This window comes from Protopterus annectens, chromosome 2.part1 (assembly GCF_019279795.1).
Source record: "Protopterus annectens isolate FY-2018-M chromosome 2.part1, PAN1.0, whole genome shotgun sequence".
NCBI lineage: Eukaryota > Metazoa > Chordata > Ceratodontiformes > Protopteridae > Protopterus > Protopterus annectens.
The window spans coordinates 1,966,673,310-1,966,700,847 of record NC_056729.1 but is presented as its reverse complement, the minus strand read 5'-3'; the positions used below and the strand labels follow the sequence as shown (position 1 = coordinate 1,966,700,847).

Genomic DNA, 27,538 nt, shown 5'->3' with positions numbered 1-27,538 from the left:
CATTTAATCATTCCATCACAGATTAACTAATTGAATAATCACAAATTAATAAAACAATCAATTACTAAATAAAAACAAGCTACTTAAAACGACGTGCATCCAATACTGGCTTGATGCAAATGCTTCTATTCAAGCCAGGATAAATGTATACTTGCAACTTGAAAATCCATTTTAGCGCCACACATTCAATAAAATTATCATTATTGCCACCCCTCTTATTAGGTACAACAATTTGCAAAACCCTAAAACTAAAACTATGAGATGAAAATTCCACAGTGTGCTTTGCTAGAGCATTGCCTAAATTCCCATGCTTGATGTCATACAAATGGTGGTGCAGTGTGTCCCTAAGGCGCTTTGTAGTCTTACCTACATAGAAACAGTTGCATCCATCACAAGTAGCCAAATAGATAAGGTTAGTAGTATTACAGGTAGCTCGAAACCGAGGTTCAAACTCAAATTGCAACACAGGATGGATACATTTCTGGGTATGTGTCATACTATTACACATCTTATATTTTTTAAGTGGATAAGTGCCAGGTTCACCCTCCATGATCAAGTTACAGGTTCTCTTCCCACACTATAACTGCTTCAAGTTCTCATTATTCTTATATGTAAATTTGGGCATTTGTCCAACTAACTTCATCGTATCTCTGTCTATCATTGGGAAATGCCAATTCTTCTTCATAATCTCCTGTACCTTCCTATTATCTGTAGTATATTTGATTATTAGTCGAATCCCATGTTTCCCATCACTTTGTGTGCAATCCTTCCATGGAACAATACCCTTAGTTTGAGATCTAGCAGCTCCAATGATAACCTCATCCTTTGCCATGGAAAAGTCCGGCTCCTTATAGCCCCTATAAGTCCGGCTTCTTATAGCCCCTATCTAAGAACAATTGTTCCAGATGATCTACTTCACATTCTAGGCTACCCCTATCGCTACAGATCCTTTTCATTCTATTCAGTTGACCTTTCATAATATTAGGAAAAACATGCCTTGGATGCATGCTACTGTACTCAAGTAGACTGTTAGACCAACATTCTTTATGAAAAAGGCCTGTAGTTATTTTACCCTTCTTATCCTTATGTAGTCTAACATCTAAGAAATCCACCATTTCAAATGAATACAAGGCTACAATCCTCAAAAAAATTGTGATTGTTCCTATGTAGGTGATGAATTCCTCAAGTAGGGGTACCCCCCACCCCACAACATAAAAACATCATCCACAAAATGCCTATAAAACTTAATGTGACTAACAAAGTCATTATTAGACAGATGTTGTAACTCCCAATAGTGCACCACCAGATTCGCATAGGAATTGGCACATGGGATTCCCATGGCAACACCCCGTTGCTGTAAATACATATGTCCCTCATACATCAATGCATTGTTAGAGAGAATAAGATCCAGGAGAGCACAGAGTAGAATAACCTCATCATTACTGAATGAACCATGTTCACTCAATAATGTCCTTATGGCTTCTATGCCATAGGCATTGGGTATGGATGTAAAGAAACTTTGCACATCCATTGTTACCATTAAAACATTCAACATGTCATTATCCCCTCCATACTGTTTCAAATCAGCAAGGAACTGTGTAGTGTCCTTCAGGATAGTTGGAATCCCTCTAACTAGAGGGATGAGTACACAACTGTACCTTTTCTGCCTTTTCAGATATTTTATTTATGAACATTCAATCTGTTCACAACAGTAAAAGTGTAGGAGAGATTATACATATGACTGTATTTGTGGTTTGGAGATGCAAAGTACAGAACTGTATACATTATTAAATGACTAGTGTTTGGATGGCTGTAAGATTACAAGCACATTTCCTTTGTTTACTGAACAGTTTCTGGCATGAATTCTGTGTGCATCTTTTTTTCACAGGTTACTTTGACTACACCTGATCCTTACTGCTTGTTGAATGGTGCCTGTAAGATGGCACATTTGTTGCATCCATATCTTGGCAGCATTTTGCTGTATAAAAAGATAACACATTTTTCTTTGTCCTCCATTTCCCAGCTGTACGTTTTGAGTCCTACTGACTTTTGTATCTACATGCTTTGGTATAATGTCACTGTTCACTACCAGTAATGAAACCTTAGTAGTGCTTAGTTTTGTCCCAGTACTGGGTAGTGCCTAATCGTGTCTCCATGGGAAGGTGCCCTGCAAAGCACTTTATTGCATGATGCAAAGCAGTTGTGAAGAAGACAACCTCAATGTCATCAAACTCTGTTTTGTTTCTTTTTGCTTTTGTATTTAGTTTTTCTACCCAACTGCTGAAAAGGGGCTATAAAGCTGACTCAGACTATCCCAGTCATCAAGCAAATAAGAAAATTACTACATATTTGCTTTTACACATACATATGTCTTGTGGGCTACTGAGATAACATCTTCCTGTAGCCTCATCCTTTGAGAATGGAGTGCAGGATGTTATTACATGCTTGTTAGCTTATGTACCTCCTTTTCTTATCAGTACAATCAAGCAGAGTACTGGATAATTTTGCAGCCTTTGTCCGATAGCCCCCATTTGCCTACAGCTGCTTAACATTCTCACTCATTGTGCATGAGGATAGCAGTAATTGGAACGCTTGTTCGTTAACTACCTGGCCAGACTTCCAACTTTTTGGCTTTTGTGATAAACTTGGGTCACCATTTCCAGGTAGACCCATCTGCCTTTAACACCAGCAGGCTAGCTAGATGATAATAACATTTAATGTCACATACTACTGTTTACATAAAACTTTCATTTTTTTTTCTTTTCTCTTAGGACTGTTCATTTCTGATAATGAAAGTTTTAATCCAGCTTTGTGGGAAGAAATGCGGAAACAACGTGCTCAAGTAGCTTTTGAATGTGATGAAGATAAAGATGAGAGAGAAGCACCTCCAAGGGTCAGTTATTACTCTACTCTTTTTACAAGGCTTATTAAAATAGTTTTTATTTATTTATTTTAGTTCACAATTTTTCTAAGAATAGTAAACTCCCTGATGTAAATTAGTATAGTCAGACATAGAAAAACATCAGACTGGTTGCCAAAGGTGCCTTTCATTCAGCAACAGTCTCTTGCCAGCTTGACCTTATCTCCTTATCCCCTAGTATGTTGCACCTTGCTAAATCTCCAGATCTTGTTGTTACCATTTCACACCAACGACATCTCTGTGTTGTCTTGAGCTTGGAGGAAGTTTTTTGTTTCTGTCTGAGGGCAGATGATGGCTTTTCTTTAACTAACTTTACTCTTGAATCACACAACATAGACTTTCTATCTGTTCTCGTGATTCTTCAAATAACTTCCTCCCTTCATGACCCTTCCCATTCACATAAAAAAGCCACTGAATGTTTCTTCTTTCTATCCCTTAAATGTTACAATTCGTACTTTAAATTTATAAAAATAATTTTCTGGTTGTGGTGGGGTTTTTTTTCAGTTCGAGTAAACTTTCTTGATGTCTTTATTTTGCTCATTTCTGTGCTGTGGTTTGTTAGGCCACTGATGTTCTTCCTGTTTCACTGTTGCAGTCATCACCTGTGGGTTATCCCTGCTGTGGTAACCATTGGCCGGCCTGAATACCAGAGTCATTGTTTTTCTGCGTCAGCTGCAGTCGCTTGCTGGCTGACGTCAGGTCATCAGTGCTATAAAGGAAGGTAGTCAGTGCCATTACATCAGTCTTTCTTGCCTTGGAGCCTGTAGTAGAAGCAGTTAACAAGTGTGCTGTTTGGTCACTGCCAGAGTTTGAATTACAACTGAACACATCTAAAGCTATGTACCCCGTTGGGGATCCTTTTTTTTTGTTTTGCACTAACCAATGTCCGAAAAAGTACCACAAAGAGACTTCCATTCATACTGCTTCACTTGTTTAGGCCCAGACCACGATGTCCCCCATTGCCGGTTGTTTTGTGCCCTCTTTAACGCGAGAACCATTCGACCTAGAGCTTTTTTTGTAGCCAGGTATTTTCGCATTCTGAAATGGCGTCCGTCAGCCAACAATCCATAGACATGCCAAAAAAAGTAAGGATAAAGATAGAGACAGTCCACACAAAGCTATGCCTTTCGATGACTCTACCACTAATCAGGTCGTCAGTTCTCCAGAATTCAGTGAGGTGCCTTTGCAGCCCCTGATGGCCAATTTTTGATGCCTTTGCAGGCCTCTACTGAGACACTTTCGGAGTCTGGTATGCCGCAGAAATCTTTGTCTTCTGAGCCTTTGGTTCTCTCTACCTTGGTTGGGTTTGGAGCCGCGATGCAAGTGCCAGCTTCCGAGGAGATTTTTCGCACTACCGATTCTAGACAAAAAAAAGATGTCTTCTCCTCCAACTACTGATTCTCTCAGACCAATGGATATGCTTAGGCCTAGAGGCAAGGCCACTCCTGGGAAAACTACCTCTAGCCACCATTTTTCTCCTGCCCCACCACCCCAAGCTCAAATGCTTAAAATGGTGAAGGATCTTATCACCCTTATCAGGGGTAGTCAGGCTGCACCTTCTAAAAGGAAAAGAGACCCTTCCCCTGAAATACTGACAGAACAGAATTCTGAGGAGTCTGATTATTCCGATTTTGAATAGGAACAACAACCTCTTACTGCTTATGATGATCAGATGCAGAGGAATCCATTCCTTCTGCATCCCCACCAGAAGATCTTTCCTTTTGGGAAAACCCTTCACACCCTCAGTGAATATTTTCACTGGGAATCCCAGGACTTCCCTCAGTCTAAAAAAGACTAAGAGAGTTTCTAGACCTGCCCCAGAGCAGACCCTTGGTCATCCCTCCTATCTTAGAGGTGGCTGACATACCTCTCAACCTGGAAACATCAAAAATCTCGACAAGGCCCATGAAACATAGGTACAAATCTGTACGCTGATTGACACATAATTTGCATACATAATTACGTAACCCCACCCACTCTAATGGAATTGTGGGATATCAACTTTCAAACGCAAACTGAAGAACAGACAACCAAAATATGACACCACTGACCCCCTGCAGCCATTCCAATGTCCCATTACCTGGTTTTGCCCCATTTATCATAAACACTAATGTGTGCATACTGCTTTACTTGTACAATGATTATTTGCATTTTATTTTGATATCTGCTAAACAAAGCAATACTGTCTCAATGAAAATCGATTTGGCATTAAAACTTCTCTTCCCTTGAAACTCACATTCATAGAAGTAGCATTGAAACCCATACCAAATCCAAAGAAAATGCATCTGACCAGTGGTGGATAAAGATTACCTTTGGGCCGTTTTCAAATCTTTGGCCCCTTGCACACAAAACAAGAAACACATATGTGTTTTTTTCTTTGGTACACCTTCCTGACTCTATTAAGTTATATTCCTTGTGTAATACAACACACTTGTTAGAGCACATTTTAAATTTGTTTGAACATTTTTCCAGTAGGCTGTACTGTAGGCAATGAAACAAAATGCATGAACCAATAATGACAAAACTGCCCAATTCAGAACATTTCCATCATAAAAGTCTACTTCCACAGCCACACTATAAATAGAATGTCAGTAGTGTAAGCCATATGCATCTTGCACTTAAGTTCATTTTTGGGGGGGGCAAAAGGTCAGAAACCAGGAACACATTTTAAACATTGCTTGTATAATTTTGGAAAGTTGCTAGAATAAAATGTTGTTAACACCATGCATGTCACTGGCAGGCTTGAACTCAGGACCCTATGCACTACAGTCAGAGCAACATACCACTATGCCAAATCAGCAGTTTCCTAAAAAATAGGAAGACTGAAACTTGATGGCTATCATTTAGTAAATTCAGTTCTTACTTCTCACCAGAGCTCTCAACCTCTTGGCACAAAAAACCTGGACAAAGCCAATGTGGGGGAATACAAATTCAGTTCTCACTTCTCACACACCATAGCTCTCAACTCTTAGCACAAACAACCTGGACAAACAACAAAGCCAATAATGGGGGAATACAAATTCTGATGTTGTTCGTGTTTCACTGTTGCAGTCATTACATTTGGGTTATCTGCTTGCAGTAGCCCTCAGTTGGCCTGATTAACAAAGTCTTGGGTCCTGCGTCGGATGCTGTCCCTTCTTCCATGACGTCAGGTCATCAGGGGTATAAAACATGCAGCTGACGTCATTACATTAATCTTTCTTGCTGTGCGGTGCCCGAAGCAGAAGCAGTTTGCAAGTGCCGGCTGGTCGGCCGACTCCTGAAATTTTTGTTTTCGAGTTTCAGAACCGAAGTCTTCAACTAAAGCCAAGTAATCCCGTTGGGGAAAGTTTTTCTTGCTCCTTACTGATGTCAGTAAATGTTAATAATTGCATTACTTGTGGAAAGCAAGTACCTCACAAAGATTTTCATTCGTACTGTATTCCTTGCCTGGACCCTGACCATGACGTACCTTGCTGTCGGTTTTGCGCTTTATTTAATTAGCGCACTATCTGTTATCGGTATATTTACGCCTCTAAATATTTCGGTTCTCTGTTTAATTATCCAGAAATGTTGGTTAGCCATCCAACTACTGGGATTCCGAAAAAACGCAAAGATAAAGACAGACAGGCTGCCTAGGTCCAAAGCTGCTGACGACACTTCTCCTAAGCCAGTTGCCAGTTTGCCGATACTCAGTGAGGTGCTTTCGTAACCCCTGATACCTGTTTCTGATTCGCAGGCCTCTACTGAGACCCATTTGAAGTATGCCACAAGATGCTTCAACTGTGGAACTGCGGATATCTGTACTTTGGATGGGTCTGGAGCCGCTGTGCAGGCACCAGCTTCTGAGGGTGTATTCAGGCCTGCAGACTTGCATATTAAACCAATGTCTCCTCCTTCATTTAGGCCTAAATCTCGAACCTTGCCTAAGAAACCATCACCTAGGCCGCATGCTCAGGCCTCTATGCCTAAAAAACAAATGCTAAGGATGGCTGAAGATCTTATAACTTTGATCAGGGAAGCCAACCTCCCCCTTCTAAGAGACCTAGGACTGAAGTTGTTTATGAATCTTCTGACCAGGATTCTGATTTTTCTGATCTGGATTTGCCCTTATCTACCTATGAGGATACTGATATAGAGGACTCTATTCCCTCTGCTTCCCCTCTAGAGGATTTTTCTTTTGGTAAAACCTTACACACTCTAAGGGAGCATTTCCACTGGGAAAGCCAGGATTTTTCTGATTCAAAAAAGAGGCTTAGGGATTTCTTACTCCTGCCTTAGCATAGACGTTTAACTGTACCTCCTGTACTAGACATTGTTGACGATGCTTTTTCGGAATCTAGTTTGTCCCTTGATTCTTTGCATCCTGCTCCCAGAAAACTTGACCAATATTACAGGGTTCCTGATTCACACAAATTTCTTTTTAAAAATCCTATTGTGGATCCACAGTCTTATTTCACAGGGACTCAAGGTCATTAAGGCTTCTACTGCTAAAAATCCTACCCCTTCAGATAGAGACTCCATGGCACTAGATAGATGGGGTAAGAAGGTTTACACTTCTGCAACCTTGGCCATTAGGGCTTTAAACTGCCAGTTTCATATGTTAAAGTATCAACAACATGTTATTGGGTTGCTTAAACAGAAAATGATGTTGATTCGTGACTGTGCTGAACATAAAGAATTGCAGGATTTAATGCATTCTGATGAACAAGTTGGTAAACATACTTTGCAATGTGGATTTGATTCATTAGAGGCCTCTTGCAGGGCTGCTGTTACTGGGTCTTTGCTCAGAAGACATGCTTGGTTTAAGGAGCATTCTTTGCCTGATCATGTTAAAGCCAAACTGTTGGATGCTCCCTTAAATCAGGACTATGTTTTTGGCAACAAAGCTGAGGAAGTTCTTAAAAAGATGGAAGATGAAGCTAAATCTATGCAAACGGTTAAAGATTTCTTGCAAGTTCAGCCTCCTAGATTTAGTAGGCACTGGCCCGCTAAGAATTTTCTTTTCCAGCTCCTTCCAGGTCTTCTCAAGCCAAACCCAGACACAGCAGAAACCCCAGATTTCAGTCCCAGGGGACACACAAGACTAAGCAGTGGGGGATTTCCGCACCCAAATTTGGGAGTAGTAAGACTCCCCCCTATGGAAAATTGTCTCAATGACTTGCCTTTAAAACTTCCAAGCACTTCCCAACTGAATGCTCCTTTAGGTGGAAAGATTGGTCTGCAGGCCAAAAACTGGGAAATCATTACCCAGGACAAATGGGTTTTAAATATAGTGTCCCAAGGATACAGATTTCACTTCCACACGTTACCCACACCAAGCGGGTGGCCAGATCTACACCCAAATCAGTGGGCAGAGGTCCAAAATCAAGTACTCTCTCTCTTAAGCATGGGGGCTATTCAGTTAGTACCAGAAGAGGAAAAGGGACAAGGTTTTTATTCAGGACTTGTCCTGGTACCCAGAAAAGGCAACGCATGGCATCCTATCCTGGACCTTCCTACTCTAAACACCTTTCTGGTGATTCCAAAATTCAAAATGCTGACTCTTCACCACCTGCTTCCTATGCTAGGCAAAAATGCATGGTTGGCAACACTAGACTTAAAAGAAGCATACCTGAAGCATACCTGTACATCCCTATCAGGGAGCCCTGCAGAGGATACCTATGCTTCAAAGCAGGCTACATGCACTATCAGTTCTTTGCACTGCCCTTTGGCTTATCTACTGTGCCCAGGGTATTCACAAAGTGCCTAGCTTTTGTCATTGCATTTTGCAGGCAAAGAAATATTCAAATATACCCATACCTGGACGATTGTCTAATTCAGGCAGAAAGCCAGGACATAGATGTCCTTCAAGGATGCATCTGCAGTCCTAACAAATAGGGTTGTCCTGTCGTCAGGCAGCCCTTTGGTTGGCCGGATTCCAAAGTCTGGGCCTGGCCTCGGCTGGTGTCGCACTTCACCCGACGTCATCTCTGCTGGTCTTCGGGTATAAAGGCATCAGCCGACGCCATTTTCCTCAGTCTTTCTTGCTGCGTGGCGCCCGAAGCAGAAGCTGTTCGCAAGTGCCGGTCGGTCAGATCCAGAGATTACTACTACCGAATACTACTTCGAAGACTTCTAAAAAGCTAAGTACCCCGTTGGGGACCCTTTCTTGCCTCAGCCGATGTCAGAAAAAGTGAATAACTGTTTAACTTGTGGGAAACAAATACCTCATAAAGATTTCCACTCTTACTGCTTACCTTGTTTAGGCCCAGACCACGGCGTAGCAGCCTGTTTAGCCTGTGCTTCCTTCAACCGACGACGCTTAGGCCGGTCGGAGTTTGCTGAACTGTTTTTCGGCTCAGATTTTGCGTACATTATGCCGTCGGATCCTCCGACTTCTCAAATTGTTAAACGCAAAGAAAAAGACCGACACTCACGGTCCTCGGTTTCGGCCGAAACCACGGTTAAGCAAAACGCGAGTGTCTCGGTTTCGGGCCCAACCGAGCAAAAGGGGCAATCTTCAGCTGAATCCATGACTACTACCGAGGCTCCTGCTACCCTAGTTGAATCGGCCTCTGAAGTTTTGCCTATTAATGTGGTTCCTCTAGAATTATCGGCCACCACCCCTTTGGATGTCTCTACCCCAGCACGTGGTGCTGCTAGGCCTCCTGCAGCCATGTCTATAAAGGCCTTTGCCAGGGCTAAAGCAGCCAAATCTGCTAAATCTGTGCCTGTTAAGCCCCTCACACAGGCCCAGTTCCAGTTCTCAAATGCTTACTCTGGCAGAGGATCTCATCTCTTTAATAAGGGGATCCCAATCTCACCCAGACAGGGCCTCTCAGCCTCCAGAAAAGAGACCTAGAGCAGAGCCCCCTGAGCCAGTGTCCTCAGATGATTCTTCTGATGATTCAGACAATACAGACCATCCAGAGGCTCCTTTTTCTACTTATGAAGATTCCGATGCTGAAGAATCTATTCCTTCTGCCTCTCCACCAGAGGAATTTTCCTTTGGGGAAACCTTACATGCCATGAGAGAACAATTCCAATAGCAGGGACAAGATTTCTCTAATTCAAGAAAAAGGCTTAGGACCTTTCTACATTTACCGCAACATAGGCCCTTAGCTATACCTCCAGTTCTTCCTGTTGTGGATGATGCATTTAATGATGTTTGCACTGCTCCTGATACTTTACCTCCAGCCCCTGCCAAGCCCCAAGTACCGGACACTCATCACCACCTATACAAGGCTCCCCTTGCAGATCCTGAGACTATCTCCCAGGGGCGTAAGGCAGTAGCTTCGACCTCAGCAAAAAACCCTCTCCCTTCTGAAAGGGAATCCAGGTCCTTGGAGAGATGGGGTAAAAAAGTTTACACCTCTGTTACTCTCTCAGCTAGAGCTTTGAACTGTCAGTTTCATATGATCCAATACCAAGAGTTTATGCTTGATCAGTTAACTAAGAAACTGTCCTCTGATGATTCCTTAGATAAGAAATATGTTTTAGAAATGGTGAATAACATTCAGCAGGTTAGTAACCATTCTTTAAAATGTGGCTATGATGCACTGGAGGCTTCATTTAGATCAGCCATGACTGGCACAGTTATAAGAAGGCATGCATGGTTGAAAGAACAGGTCTTGCGGATCATGTTAAAGCAAAGCTATTAGATGCTCCTATGGATAAGGTCAGTCTATTTGGTTCTCCTGCCCAGCAAGTAATGAAGAAAATGGAAGAGAAGGCAAAATCTGTACAAACAGTTAAAGATTTCTTACAGGTTCAGCCCCAAGGTTTAGCAGGAACTGGCCTTCCAAAATTGGTCCTTTCCAGACTCCTCTAAATCTCAGAGAGGCAGGAATAGGCGTTCCAGAGGCAGAAATCAATCCAGAGGAGGTGCCTACAGAGGACGCCAGTGGCAAGGCAATAACCAACGAGGCACAGACACAACCACTGCCACTGCAACAGGACAATCACAGTGACTTGGCTCTGACACCGCCTACCAGGGAACAAATAGCAGCACCCTTAGGCGGAAAGTTAGCCTTATTTTCAAAAAATTGGCACTATATCACAAGAGACAAGTGGATTTTACAAACTATAGACCAAGGCTACAGGTTTCATTTCCACACCTTACCAGTAAAAAGAGGAATGCCAAACCTACCTCCAAATCAAAAAACAGAAGCTCTAAAACAGATAGCTCAATTAACAGAGATGACAGCTGTGGAAAGGGTACCACCTACAGAACAGGGCAAAGGATTCTACTCCAGACTCTTCCTAGTACCAAGAAAAGAGAAAAGTTGGAGACCTATTCTCGACCTGTCCGCCTTAAACACATTCATCATTGTTCCAAAATTCAAAATGCTGACCCTACAGCAACTTCTTCCCATGCTGGGCAAGGAGTGTTGGCTGGTAACTCTAGATCTCAAGGAGGCATACCTGCACGTCCCCATATGACCAAATTGCAGAAGATACCTCAGATTTCTTGCAGGATCAGAGCATTATCAATTCTCAGCATTGCCCTTTGGCTTATCTACTGTGCCCAGAGTATTCACAAAATGCCTGGCATCAGTAATCGCTCATTGCAGGCTACAGGGAATCCAAATTTATCCATACCTGGACGACTGCCTGATACAAGCGGACAACAAAAGCAAGCTGACAAAAGACTTACAAAGAGTCATTTGCTTACTACAAGCCGTGGGATACACAGTCAATTTAAAAAAGTCAAGACTGATACCATCCCAAACAAGAACATTCTTGGGTGCAGAATTGGACACAGTAAAACAGATGGCATTCCTAACTGCAGAAAAACAAGAACAACTCCTCTTTACTTCTTGGCATTAACAAAGCAGAACAAACTAACAGCAAGGAAAGTACTGCAGGCCTTGGGCTTCATGGCATCATGCATAATCCTGGTCCCCCATGCCAGACTACATATGAGAAAGCTACAGTGGTACCTAAAGAATTTATGGTCTCAACACAGGCACAGCTTAGAAACCGAAATACCACTAATCCCATGCCTGAAACAAGAGTTCCTATGGTGGGCTCAAGCATGCCAGTCAAACCCAGGCTTGCCCTTCCACAACTTTCAAGCAAGCCAAACCATCACAACGGACGCCTCAGACCTAGGTTGGGGGGCACACATGCTGGACAAATGCATACAAGGATTATGGACTCCAGACCAGCTGCAGCTGCACATAAATCAAAAAGAAATGCTGGCAGTAAAACTAGCAATCCAGAATTTCAGACCATTCCTCAAAGAAGGCCATTTAATGATAAGGACAGACAACACCACAGTCATGTGGTACATCAACAAACAGGAGGCACTCATTCATACCCCTATGCCGAATGACTCTGGACCTATGGAATATGGCTCTGAGCTACAACATCCAGTTACAGGCAATATTTGTACCGGGAAAAGAAAACATCCTAGCAGACATGTTAAGCAGAACTACCTCGGATGCTCACGAATGGATGCTACACCGGACATCTTCAAGGCCATCACAAAGAAATGGGGAATGCCACAAATAGACCTATTCGCATCCCCACTCAATCACCAGCTCAAGAAATTCTGCACAAGGACATACCACCCACTTGCATGGAAGGCGGACTCTCTATCCTTCAGTTGGAAAGGCCTGACAGCATATGCATTCCCACCTCTTCCTTTGATGCACAAGGTACTACTGAAAATCAAAGAGGAACGTCCAAGGATAATTCTGATAGCTCCAAATTGGCCAAGACAACACTGGTATCCATTGCTGAGGAGCATGTCTCGGGGGAGAACGTGGACACTACCCCTGATGCCTTTGATGTTAACTCAGAACGACTACAACATCATGCATCCAAACCTAAAAACTCTGCAACTGACTGCCTGGAACATTACATAACACTAACTAACCCAGATTTATCCCAAAGGGTTAAAGACATTATCCTTGAAGCCCGCAGACCTTCAACAAGAAGGAACTATGCAGGAAAATGGAAAAGGTTTGTCATTTGGAGTACTGAAAGAGGAAAAGATGTGTCAAAGATAGATATTGCTAATATCCTGGAGTACTTGGCAGAGCTTCTCCATACAGGCCTGTCCTATTCCTCCATCAAGATACATGCATCAGCTATTTCTGCAGAATACAGCTTGATCCCCTGTCTTCTCACATCCTCTACTCAGGCAGTTCCTCAGAGGAATCAAGAATGTAAAACCTCCTAGGAAACCACCATTACCAGCATGGGACTTGAACTTTGTGCTAGAAAAATTGACACTCCCTCCATTTGAACCAGCAGCAACAGCAGATCTTCAACACCTATCCTGGAAAACTGCTTTCCTACTGGCAATTACTTCAGCAAGAAGGGTTTGAACTACAGGCCTTAATGGCAGTACAACCCTTCCTAATCTTCCATCAAGATAGAGTGTCCATGAGAACTAATCCTACTTTTATGCCTAAGGTGGTATCCAGAGTGTCTCTAAACCAGGCAATCCACCTACCTACCTTCTTTCCCAATCCACAGAACAGGGGAAAGACTGCTGCATACCTTGGATGTACATAGACAGTTCGCTACTACCTGGACAGAACCAAGGGCAATAGAAAAACTGACCAGCTTCTAGTAGCTTATGCAACAGGAAGGGAAGGAAAAGCAATTTCCAAACAGATAATCTCCAAGTGGATAGGAAATTGCATAAGATTCTGTTACTCCTACCATGGAAAGCAAATTCCACAGAACACAAGACCTCACTCTACAAGGGCTACAGCCACTACCACAGCTTTCTTACGAGGAGTGGCTACCAAGGACATTATTGAGGCGGCTACTTGGACCTCCGTGCATACATTTGCCAAGCATTACAACTTACCTCTATACTCTAGATCCCGAGCAGGGTTTGCCACTGCTGTATTGCAAGGGATCCTAACTACACCATAATTCTTCTTCCTCCTCCCTTAGTTTGGCTATGGTATTCTACCCATTTGTTAGGACTGCAGATGCATCCTTGAAGGACATAGTACAGTTTTGTACCTACCATAAATGTAGATGTCCGAACAGGATAGCATCTGCAGTCAGGATTACCCACCCTCCTTCCCCTCTGTGGTACTCCTAGGGTATTTACCCTCCTTATAGCTAGCTAGGGGGGGATCTCTTATGGTGTATTTGTTTGTATATATGTACATACATGCTTATTTTTTGTGTTTGCCTACTATTTTTTTTGGAAACATTGGCATTTACCCAACATTTAGTTTTCCAAGAGGGCAACTGGCATCTGGGGCAAGAAACACTGAGGAAAATGGCGTTGGCTGATGCCTTTATACCCGAAGACCAGCAGAGATGACGTCGGGTGAAGTGCAACACCAGCCGAGGCCAGACCCAGACTTTGGAATCCGGCCGACCGAAGGGCTGCCTGACGACAGGACAACCCTATTTGTTAGGACTGCAGATGCTATCCTGTTCGGACATCTACATTTATGGTAGGTACAAAACTGTACTTTTTGAATCTTCTGGCCTTTGTTCAGTGTGCGCTGACTTGTCTGGGGTACACCATAAACGTATAGAAATCACACCTGGTACCCTGTCAACAAATTACATTCCTGGGAGCAAGCTTGAATACAACTTCCCAGATGGCTTTCCTCATGCAAGAGAAACAGACTCATTTGGCAACCTAATTCAAACAAGTGCCCACAAAAAACCAGCTATCTGCAAGGCAAATACTGCAAGCCTTGGGGTTCATGGCCTCCTGCATTCTTCTAATTCCATATGCAAGACTGCGTATGAGGAAACTACAATGGTATCAACATTCACAGGATCTAGAAGCAATGATTCCTATCATACATTGCCTACGCCTAGAGTTCCTTTAGTGGGCAGAGGCCTGCCTCCAAAACGGGACTACCATTCATACTACCCCCTGCTGCCCAAACCTTGACAACAGACGCATCAGACTATGCATGGGAGGCTCACCTGGCAGGGAAGTGCATTCAGGGCAAATGGAACCTAAGTCAAATGCACCTGCACATAAATCAAAAGGAAATGTTAGCTGTACAGAATGCTCTGACAGCCTTCAAGGACCAAATTCTTCCAGGACAACTAATGGTAAAGACTGACAACATCACTGTCATGAGGTACATAAACAAACAGGGGGGTGTATACATCCTTACCCCCTCTGCAGGCTAGCCATGACACTGTGGAACACAGCCTTGGGCTACCAAGTGGATCTACAAGCTCAGTTCCTGTCAGGAAAACTAAGTACACTGGCAGACGGCCTAAGCAGAAACCTCATGGACCCACATGAGTGGAAACTGGAACCAAGGATATTCAACATGTTGACAAGCAAGTGGGGGAGCCCAGATATAGACCTGTTTGCCTCCCCCCCCCCCCAGAACCATCAATTGCACAAATTCTGCACAAGGATTCCCCACAAGTTAGCTTGGAAAGTGGATGATCTATCCTTCAGCTGGAAAAAACTATCAGTTTATGCCTTTCCTCCTGTGCCTCTGCTCTCCAAGGTGCCACTAAAGATCAAACTGGACAAGCCAAGGATGATTTTAATTGCACGAGACTGGCCACACCAACACTTGTACCCCCTCTTGCACAGTGTGTCACACTTGGCCCCATAGCTCCTGCCTCAGACTCCTTCCCTGTTGTCTCAGCGGGAGAACCAGATCCTGCACCCTCAGCTACAAACCCTGAACCTAGCATCCTGGTTATTTACCTAATTTCTCCTTTACCATCCCGCAGTAAATCAGTGATAGATATAATTTTAGAGGCAAGGAGGCCTAGTATTAGAAAGTATGCTGCAAAATGGAAAAGATTTTGTGCCTGGAATCAATCTCAAGGGATGAGCGCAGGCAGTGCCCAATTTACCTCTGATTCTACAATACTTGACTGAGATGCTTCATAAGGGCTTGTCCTTTTCCTCCATCAAAATTCATGCCTCAGCCATTTCAGCTCATTACAGCACAGAACCCTCCCCTCTTCTCTCACCCACTGCTCATGCAGTTCCTCAGATGGGCCAAAAATTTAAGGCCACCCAGGAGAGCTCCAACTCCAGCCTGGGACCTTAACTTTGTCTTGGAGAAAACTCACTCTTCCTCCTTTCGAGCCAGCTGCTACTGCAGATTTAAAATTCCTTTCTTGGAAAACAGCTTTCCTTTTAGCAATCACTTCTGCAAGAAGGGTATCGGAATTACAGGCCCTTATGGCAGTGAAGCCTTTCATCATCTTTCATGCAGCCAGGGTGTCCCTCAGAACCAGTCCCTCCTTCATGCCCAAGGTGGTATCCAGTGTGGCTTTTAATCAGTCCATTCATTTGCCTAAACTTCTTTCCTAACCCACAGAACAAAGGGGAACAGATACTGCACTTCTTAGATGTGCACAGACAACTTAGATTCTACTTGGACAGGACTAAATCTCAAAGGAAATCTGAACAACTGCTGGTGGCATTTGCTGCAGGGACAGAGGGGAAAGCTATTTCAAAGCAAAGCATCTCAAAATGGATAGGCCATTGCATTCATTTCTGCTATAAGCACCATGGAAAACCTACCCCTCAGGGCATCAGACCCCATTCAACCAGGGCTGCATCTACTTCTACAGCCTTTCTCAGGGGCGTCCCTACCAGGGACATCCTAGAAGCTGCTACCTGGAGTTCTGTATATACTTTCACCAAGCATTTTCATTTGCCAATTTTCTCTAAATCCAGAGCTGGCTTTGCCACTGCAGTCTTGCAGAGCCTTATAGCTGGTTCTAATTCTATAGCTGGTTCTAATTCTATTTAAATTCCTCTTCCCAACCTTAGCTTTGGGAATCTACCCAAATGTAATGACTGCAACAGTGAAACACGAAGAACATAGTACAGTTGTCTACACTTGCCATAAATGTAGATGTTCGAGTGTATTCACTGTTGCAGTCCTGGTTACCCTCCCTCCAGCCCCCTTTCTTCTTTTGGCTATACCTCCCTCTCCCTTACTATGCTCAAAAAGCTTTTTGGTGTATTTGCTTTTTTGTTGCAGGTATATCCTTGTATTTATAGATTTAATTGCTTCCCATTAGGGGGGCACCTGACATCTGGGGCAAGAAAAACTGATGTAATGACGTCAGCTGCATGTTTTATACCACTGACGACCTGACGTCATGGAAGAAGGGACAGCATCCGACGTAGGACCCAAGACTTTGTTAATCAGGCTGACTGAGGGCTACTGCAAAGCAGATAACCCAAATGTAATGACTGCAACAGTGAATACACTCGAACATCTACATTTATGGTAAGTGTACACAACTGCGCTATGCACTGAAACAAGTCCAAACTCTCATAACTCTCTCCCTAGCCAGGACAGCCAGCAGCCATACCCTTTCAATATCTGGTCTGTATTTATCCCCTACTGTAATTATAGTGTGTATCTACCAGGTGGCTCCCCTGCCTACCCTTATTCAAGTAACGTCTATAAAGCCCCTTCCTCTAGTACAGTATTTTTTCCTCCTTTTTTTCCTAGCTTTAACCCCTACTGGTCCATCTGTTCCCTTTAGTAAGCAAGCTGTTCTGTTTAGTAAAGCTGTCAGTATTCTATTTGTTTCCTTACTATTTCCTTGATTTTAGCCCCTCTTGGTCCCTTCTCTTCCCTGTGATTTACTCTACTCTTGTTACTACTTCCTCCTTTAAACTTCCCTCTCCACCTTTCATACCTAGCTCCTCTCTTACCTTTACTACCCCCAAACTTTATCCTCAGCAATCAGCTTGCTACTGATTGTTTCTCACAGATCTTCTTCTCTCCCTTGGTTCTATAACTATGTATACCTTCCCTCTATTCAGTGACGCAGGTTACAGCCTTCCGGTATGTACCTGCATACCTTGACCCAGCCCCCTTCCTTCTACTCTTAATACCCTGCCTGACCTTATAAATACATCCTCCCATAAAGGGTGCCAATTTTAATTCCCTGGTTTTGGTCTCGGCTGCTGTGCGTCCCTGGCTCCAGCGTCTCCACCTACAGTAAGGTTGATGTTCATCATGTTTCACTGTTGCAGTCATTACACTTGGGTTATCCTGCTGGCAGGCGACCCGTAGCCGGCCCGAGTTCCAAAGTCTTGGTCCAGCGTCTGTTGCAGTCGCCTCCTCCCTGACGTCTGTGCGCCAGGGGTATAAAAGATGGAGCCGATGCCATTTTCTTAAGTCTTTCTTGCCGCACGGTGCCTGAAGCAGAAGCAGTTCGCAAGTGCCGGCCGGCCGACTCCTGAGATTTTCTAAATAGAGTTTCAGAACTGAAGTCTTCAATAAAGCTGAGTACCCCATTGGGGAAACTTTTTCTTGCTCCAGACCGATGTCAGTAAAAGTTAACAACTGTATTTCTTGTGGGAAGCAAATACCTCATAAGGACTTCCACTCTTACTGTATTCCTTGCCTAGGCCCTGACCACGACGTTACCAGTTGTCGGTTTTGTGCTAGGTTCAACAAACGCATTATTAAACGTCAGTTTGATTTTGCATTTCATTACTTTGGCCGAAGGTTTAACTATATAATGCCGTCGGAACAACCGACGACCAGAATTCATAAAAAACACAAAGACAAGGAAAAGGACAGACATCCGAGGTCCAAAACCGATGACGAAGCCTCTTCTAAGCCAGTCCCCGGTTCTCAGTGAGGCACTTTCACAGCCCCTGACACCCGCTACCTCAGAGCCACAGGCTGTTAACGACTCCCACGTGGAGACAACTAGGCTTCTGGATACTCAAGGTATTGGGCCTGTGAAAAATATATCCCTCAGATGGGTCCGGAGCCGCTGAGCAGGCATCGGCTTCTGAGGGTGTTTTCAGACCTTCACTGCTTACTATTAAATCCTGTGCAGCAGCCAAAGTATAGTCAAAGACACCATTAAAGACAAAGAAACAAGTACAGCATTCTCCCGGACAGTCAACCATGCCAAAGAAACAGATGCTTAAAATGTCCGAAGACTTAATTACTTTGATCAGGGGTTCCCATCCCCCTCCTGATAAAAGGCCTAGGCAAGACACTGACTATAATTCCTCTGACCAGGTTTCTATTTCCTCTAATTCCTCTTCAGATCAGGGCTATTCTCTTCCTCCCTATGAGGACTCCGATGCTGAAGAATCTATACCTTCAGCCTCTCCACCTGAGGATTACTCTTTTGGGGAAACTCTGCACACCATGAGGGAACATTTCCACTGGGAGAGCTAGGATTATTCAGAATCCAAGAAAAGGCTCAGAGATTTTCTTTTACTGCCTCAGCACAGGCCACTGGCTATCCCCCCCTGTGCTTGATATAGTTGATTGTGTTCTCTGAATCCAGTCTGTCTCCTGATTCTTTACCCCCTGCACCAGTCAAGCCAGACAGGTATTACAGGGTTCCTGACTCTCATAAATTTCTTTATAAAAACCCTGCTGCTGACCCTGAAGCTTCCACTGCTAAAAACCCTGTTCCCTCTGATAGGGATTCTAGAGCTTTGGATAGATGGGGGAAAAAGTTTACACTTCCCTTACTTTAGCTGTAAGGGCTTTAAACTGCCAGTTTCACATGCTTAAGTGTCAACAGTACCTCATATCTATGTTAAAACAGAAAATGCTTACAAATTAAGAGAATTCTGACAATAAGGAAATGCAGGAATTATTGCATGCAGCTGAACAAGTGGGAAAGCATACTCTGCAATGTGGTTTTGATTCATTAGAGGCTTCTTGCAGAGCCGCAGTAACAGGCTCTGTCATTCGAAGGCATGCTTGGTTGAAAGAACAAAGTTTACCTGAACATGTTGAAGTAAAATTATTGGATGCTCCATTACAGCATAATATTTTGTTTGGTGTTAAGGCAGAAGAGGTGTTAAAGAAAATGGAGAACAAAGCAAAATCTATACAGACAGTAAAGGATTTCTTACAGGTTCAACCACCTAGGTTTAGTAGAAACTAGCCTTCAAAAAATTGGTCCTTTCAGGTGTCAGACAGGCCTCAAATAGGCAGATACAGACACCCAAGAGGCAGATCTCAGCCACAAGGCTCCTACAGACTTAAACAATGGGGTGCTTCTGCCCCCAAAAGAGGAGAAGACAAATCACAACCTTATAGGAAACAGTCCCAATGACTTTCCTCTACAAAAGCCAAGCACTTACCTTTTGGCAGCACCCCTAGGGGGGAAGTTAGCACTTTTCGCACAAAATTGGCACATAATCACCCAGGACAAATGGGTACTGAATATAGTTTCTCAGAGTTACAGGTTCCACTTTCACACTCTTCCAAAATCAAAAGGTATGCCAGACCTGCCACAAAACCAATGGGCAGAGGCACAAAAGGAAATTGCTGCTCTCATGGACATGGGAGCTGTTCAAAGAGTACCAAAGCAAGAACAGGGACAAGGATTTTACTCAAGACTCTTCCTGGTTCCCAGAAAGGACAAAGCCTGGAGACCAATACTGGACTTGTCAACCCTAAATACTTTTCTGGATGTTCCAAAATTCAAAATGTTAACACTGCAGCAACTTCTACCCGTGCTGGGCAAGAAGGCTTGGCTAGTTACTTTGGACCTCAAAGAGGCATACCTGCATGTCCCAATCAGACAATTTTGCAGAAGATACCTTAGATTTATAGCTGGCTCAATGCATTACCAATTCTCTGCACTGCCCTTTGGCTTATCTACTGCGCCCAGGGTCTTCACAAAATGCCTGGCACCAGTAATTGCATTTTGCAGACAAAGAGGAATTCAGATATACCCCTATTTGGACGACTGCCTTATTCAAGCAGAGAGCAAGGACATTCTATTAAAGCATCTGGTGTTTGTAAAAAGATTACTAATTTGCCTAGGGTGCACAGTAAACAAAAAGAAATCAAAACTAGTGCCCTCTCAAGAGATAATATTCCTGGGTGCAAGTTTAAATACAATTGCCCAGATGACTTATCTCACGCCAGACAAACAAAGGCAACTGACTCGTTACTTTCAAATGATGGCAACAAAGACCCAGCTCCATGCAAGAAAAATTCTGCAGGCCCTGGGCTTCATGGCTTCCTGCATTCTACTCATTCCATATGCAAGACTGCATATGAGGAAGCTACAATGGTATCTAAAAAGTGTTTGGACTCAGCATTGCCACATCCTGGAAACAATAGTGACTATAATTCCCTGTCTACAACAGGAGTTTCGGTGGTGGTCCAGGGCCTGTCACCACAACAATGGACAGCCCTTCATCTTACCCACTGCCAGGCAGACAGTAACAACGGATGCATCGGATTATGCCTGGGGGGGCACATATGGTAGGAAAATGTATTCAGGGCACGTGGCCCAAGGAACAAATGCATCTTCACATCAATCAAAAAGAGATGCTAGCTGTACAGAATGCCCTGACAGCCTTCATGGATATACTACGTCCAGGACAACTATTACTAAAGACGGACAACACCACAGTTATGTGGTACATAAACAAACAAGGGGGCACACATTCCTACCCCCTCTGCAGGCAAGCCATGACTCTGTGGAGCACAGCACTGACCTATCAAGTACATCTGCAGGCACAATTCCTGCCAGGAAAGAAAAACACACTGGCAGACGAACTAAGCAGAAATCTCCTGGATCCGCACGAATGGAAACTAAATCCACAGGTTTTCAGCATGATAACAAGAAAATGGAGACGCCCGATCATAGATCTTTTTGCCTCCCCTCACAACTGCCAACTACAGAAATTCTGCACAAGATGTTGTCACTCACAAGCATGGAAAGTGGATGCGGTTTCATTCAGCTGGAAAACCCTGACAGTTTATGCCTTCCCTCCACTGCCTCTTCTTCCCAAGGTACTCCTAAAAGTCAGACAAGAGAAGCCAAAAATGATCCTTATCGCCCCAGACTGGCCACGCCAGCACTGGCACCCAATCCTAAAGAGCTTGTCTCGAGGCCCAGCCTGGCCCTTACCTCAAATTCCTCATCTTCTGACTCAACAAAACAATCAGATTCTACACAGTCAACTCAGAACCTTAAATCTGGCTGCATGGCAGATAATTTAGCCACTCGGACCACTTCTCTCTCTAAAGCTGTTATGGGTGTCATTTTAGAAGCCAGGAGGCCCAACACTAGGAAATCTTATGCAGAAAAATGGAAGAGATTCTGTGCTTGGAACCAGGCACAAGGCCTCGAACCGCTTGTTCCAAATATACCTCAAATTTTACAATACCTAACTGAGATTCTGGACAAAGGCCTATCCTTTTCATCTGTTAAAATCCATGCCTCTGCCATTTCAGCTCATTACAATATGGAACCTCCTATTTTTTCACATCCACTGCTAAGGCAGTACCTCAGAGGGACAAGAAACATAAGACCCCCAAGGAGAGCACCAATACCTACTTGGGACCTCAATTTTGTATTAGAAAAGCTCACACTGCCTCCTTTTGAGCCAGCCAGCACAGCTGATATAAAATTCTTTTCATGGAAAACTGCTCTGCTCCTAGCAATAACTTCAGCAAGAAGAGTCTCAGAGTTACAGGCATTAATGGCAGTGGAACCTTTTATCATTTTTCATCAGGACAGGGTCTCTCTAAGGACGAACCCAACGTTTATGCTAAAGGTGGTTTCCAGTGTGGCTCTTAATCAGACCATTCATTTGCCAACTTTCTATCCAAATCCCCAGAATAAAGGGGAGAGACTTCTGCACACTTTGGATATACACAGACAGCTACGATTCTACTTGGACAAAACAAAAGCTTTCAGAAAAACTGAGCAACTGTTTGTAGCTTATGCTGCAGGATCACAAGGAAAGCCTATCTCAAAGCAGACAATTTCAAAATGGATAGGACACTGCATTTTCTTCTGCTATGCACAATATGGCAAATCAATGCCTAAGGGCATAAGGCCACATTCTACCAGAGCAGCAGCCACTTCAGCAGCCTTTCTCAGAGTACCAACCAAAGACATTTTAGAAGCTGCAACCTGGAGTTCAGTGCACACTTTCACTAAGCACTACCACTTACCTCTCTACTCTAAATCCAGAGCAGGATTTGACACTGCAGTTCTGCAGGGCCTGGTAGCCTCTCCTAATCCCATTTAGACCCAGCCGCCCAACCTCAGCTTTGGGATTCAACCCAAGTGTAATGACTGCAACAGTGAAACACGATGAACATAGTGCAGTTGTGTACCTACCATAAGTGTAGATGTTCGAGTGTATTCACTGTTGCAGTACAGGTTACCCACCCCCCATGCCCCTTTCTCTTTGCTGGGTCCTTTTTGTACTTCTCAACTCTCTACAACCTATGTGATGTATTTGCTTGTAGATGAAGGAAATTTTATTTTGGTACATGCATGTTTTTTGACATAATTTTTTCCAGCCTTTCCTTTTTGGGGACACCTGACATCTGGGGCAAGAAAAACTGAAGAAAATGGCGTCGGTTGCAGCTTTTATACGCCTGTCGCACTGACGTCCGGAAGGAGGCGACAGCAACCGACGCTGGACCAAGACTTTGGAACTCAGGCCGACTGCGGGTCGCCTGCCAGCAGGATAACCCAAGTGTAATGACTGCAACAGTGAATACACTCGAACATCTACATTTATGGTAGGTACACAACTGTACTTTAGTGATTCTGCTATACCTGCATTGTTTTTAATTTGAAAGCTGGAATGACCTTTTTGTGATGTGTAAATATGTCTATCGATAACTTGCAAGTGCTAAACGCATCTAACCAATGCTAGGTACTGTTGCCTTCTGACTGTGTTTCTTCGATGTTCTGGTCTTATTGAATGGTTATGCCATGTGCTATTACTGTATTGGTTGTGATATGACTGCAAAAGTGCTATTTGTATAAATGTACACTGCTAGAAGCATACACGTACCATGCCATACTATCTCGTTCATATGTGGTGGTTAGAGTGTTAAAGCGGCATGGATATAGTTAACTGCGAGGAACTTTATTTTTGACATAGGGATGTTCATCGTGCATACAACTGCAGTAATCACAGATGGGTTTTCTGTCGTCAGGCGGGTCCTCGGTCGGCCGAATTCCAAAGTCTAGGTCCGGCGTCGGTTGTTGTCGCTTTCTTTCCTGACGTCAGTGCGGCAGGGGTATACAAGACACAGCCGACGCCATTTTCTCCAGTCTTTTTTGCCGCGCGGTGCCCGAAGCAGAAGCAGTTCGCAAGTGCCGGTCGGCCAGCTCCTGAAATTATGAAAAATTGGAAACCGAAGTCTTCTTTAAAGCTAAGTACCCCGTTGGGGAAACTTTTCTTGCCTCAGACCGATGTCAGACAAAGTTAACAATTGTATTTCTTGTGGGAAGCAAATACCGCATAAGGATTTCCATTCCCTCTGCATACCTTGTTTAGGCCCAGACCACGACGTCTCGGGCTGTCGCTTTTGTGCTACTTTCAATAAACGCACTATTAAGCGTCGGGCGGAGTTCGCCCAGCACTTTTTTGGTAAAGCCTTTGATTATAAAATGTCGTTGGAGACTCCGACTACCGTTTTGTCCAAAAAACGCAAGGACAAAGACCGACACGCGAGGTCCGCGGTCTCCACCGACACCACGCCAAAACCGGCTACACGTGGTCCGGTTCTCAGCGAGACGCCTACGCAGCCCCTGATTACTGACGACACTTCTTTGGCGGTGTTTTCTGTAACCGAGACCGCTGGTACCTCGGCCCATACCCAGACTACAACCACCGAAGCCACTGTGAGTGTTGAGCCTCCTAATGTGGACAGGTCCACTTCCACCCATGGTGTCTTTAGACCCTCATCTTCCTTTTCCATAAAGGCCTTTACTAAGTCCAAATCAGCCATGCATCCCAAGAGGCCTGTTGCACAGGGCCCATCTCCAGGCCCCATGCCTAAAAAGCAGATGCTAAAAATGGCTGAGGATTTAATTACTCTTATCAGGGGTTCCCAACCCCCTCCAGACAAGAGACCCAGAGTGGTGGAAGATTCTCCCTCTTCTGACCAGGGCTCCATTTTTTCAGAACATTCTGATGAAGAGTAACACTCGTACTCCCCTTTTGAAGATTCTGATGCAGAACAGTCCATTCCTTCTGTATCTCCCCCAGAGGATTTTTCTTTTGGGGAAACCTTGCACACCTTGAGGGAACACTTCCATTGGGAAGGCCAAGACTTTTCTGATTCCAAGAAAAGACTTAGGGAATTTCTTTTGTTACCTCAGCACAGACCTCTGGCGATACCTCCTGTCTTGGACATACTTGATGATGTTTACTCGGAGGCTTGCCTTAATCCAGATTCCCTGCCTCCTGCCCCAGTCAAGCCTGATAAGGTACTACAGAGTTCCTAACTCTCACCAATTTCTTTACAAAAGCCATAATGCTGACCCTGAAACCATTTCTCTAGGCCCCAAGGGATTGAAGGCCTCTACTGCTAAGAATCCACTACCTTCCGAAAGAGAGTCTAGATCCTTAGAAAGTTGGGGGAAAAAGGTATATACCTCGGCCACCCTAGCCATGAGGGCCTTAAATTGTCAGTTCCATATGCTTAAATATCAGCAGTTTCTGTTATCACAACTAAGAAATAAAATGTCTCAACCTGAACAACCAGATTTGATGGAGTTGCAGGATATGATGCATAGTGCAGAACAAGTGGGTAAACACACCTTACAATGTGGCTATGATGCCCTAGAGGCCTCAAGTAGAGCTGCTGTGACAGGATCAGTCATTTGTAGACATGCCTGGCTTAGGGAACAAACCTTGCCTGATCATGTTAAAGCTAAATTACTAGATGCTCCTTTACAAAAGGATGTACTATTTGGTACTAATGCTGAGGAGATACTACGGAAAATGGAAGAAAAAGCTAAATCTTTGCAAACTGTCAAAGCTTTTCTACAGGTTCAACCACCACGTTTTAGCAGAAATTGGCCTTCTAAAAACTGGTCCTTTCTAGCCACGGACAAGCCCCAAAGAGGTAGATACAAGCGCACAAGGGGCAGAGGACAACCTCAAGGATCATATAGAGGCAGACACTGGCAAACTCCAGCACCAAGAGGTGGCGAAGACAGTGCACAACAATACAGGAAACAAACCCAATGACTTCCCCCTTTTCATGCCAAGCAAGTCTCAGCTGGCAGCACCCTTGGGAGGAAAGCTGGCATTATTTACAAGAAATGGGAATATTATCACAACAGACAAATGGATCCTGGACATTATAAACAGAGGCTACAGATTTCATTTTCACACTCTTCCAAAAATGGAGAGGCATGCCGAACCTGCCACACAATCAAAGGGCAGAGGCTCAAATACAAATTTCAAAGCTCATGGACATGAAAGCTATTCAAGAGGTGCCTACTCACGAACAAGGTCAAGGTTTTTATTCCAGGCTATTTCTGGTACCAAGGAAAGGAACCGACTGGAGACCCATTTTGGACTTATCCATCCTAAACACATTCAAGATGCTCACATTACAGCAGCTTCTTCCCATGCTGAGCAAGGAGTTTTGGCTGGTAACATTGGACCTCAAGGAGGCATACCTGCATGTCCCAATCAGACAAAGCTGTATAAGATACCTCAGAATTCTTGCAGGTTCAATCCACTATCAATTCTCTGCATTGCCCTTTGGCTTATCTACTGCGCCCAGAGCATTCACGAAATGCCTGGCATCAGTAATTGCCTACTGCAGACTTCAAGGGATACAAATTTACCCTTATTTGGACGATTGCCTGATCCAAGCGGACAGCAAGCACATACTTCTGGAACATCTGGCTTATGTAACATGGTTATTTAATTCTCTGGGATACACAGTCAACAAAGAGAAATCCTGGCTAACACCAACTCAGAAAATAACTTTCCTGGGTGCCAACTTAGACACAAACACCCAGATGGCCTGTCTTACGCCAGAAAAACAGGGGCAACTAACTCAGTACTTCAAAATACTAGCAAATTGTACCAGGCTCACTGCAAGGAAAATCCTGCAGGCTCTGGGCTTCATGGCATCTTGCATTCTTTTAATCCCATGTGCAAAGTTGCATATGAGGAAACCTCAGTGGTACCTAAAAAACCTATGGTCTCAACACAGCCACAGTTTGGAAACAATAATACCAATAATCCCATGTTTGCAAAAGGAATTTCTATGGTGGGCCCAAGCATGCCAAACAAACACAGGTCTTCCATTCTGCAAGCCTCAAGCAAATCAAGTTATCACAACAGATGCCTCAGACTACACCTGGGGGGCACACAGGACAGACAGGTGCATTCAGGGCAAATGGTCCCAAAAGGAAAAGCACCTTTACATCAATCAAAAAGAAATGCTAGCAGTGATAAATGCAATTACAGCCTTCAAGGACCTCCTGCATCCAGGGCAATTATTGATAAGAACAGACAACACCACAGTAATGTGGTACATAAACAAACAAGGAGGAACACATTCATACCCCCTGTGCAGGCTAGCCATGTCACTATGGAACTTGGCTCTGGAATGGCAAATCGAACTTCAAGCACAGTACTTGCCAGGATTTGAAAACACGCTGGCAGACAATCTAAGCAGAAATATGACAGACCCACACGAATGGAAGTTGCATCCTCAAGTGTTTACAAAGATAATCCAAGCGTGGGGAAGGCCAGACATAGATCTCTTCGCCTCCCACAGGAATCATCAATTGAAAAAGTTCTGTTCAAGGACCTTTCATCCAAAGGCCTGGAGAGTGGACTCCCTTTCTTTCAGTTGGGCAGCATGGACAGTTTACGCTTTCCCACCTTTACCTCTTCTGCCCAAGGTGCTCATGAAAGCAAGAGCA

At 44.0% G+C, this 27,538-nt stretch overlaps 1 protein-coding gene across 2 annotated transcripts in view; it reads left to right on the top strand.

Annotated features, from left to right (window-relative positions):
* ERBIN (erbb2 interacting protein) overlaps nt 1-27,538 on the top strand; it is a 3,184,408-nt gene that overhangs the window by 2,323,292 nt on the left and 833,578 nt on the right. For both annotated transcript variants that reach the window (XM_044063352.1, XM_044063353.1), the window contains exon 17: nt 2,772-2,893. In XM_044063352.1, the coding sequence (XP_043919287.1) occupies nt 2,772-2,893 (122 nt within the window). The remainder of the gene's footprint in view (nt 1-2,771; nt 2,894-27,538) is intronic.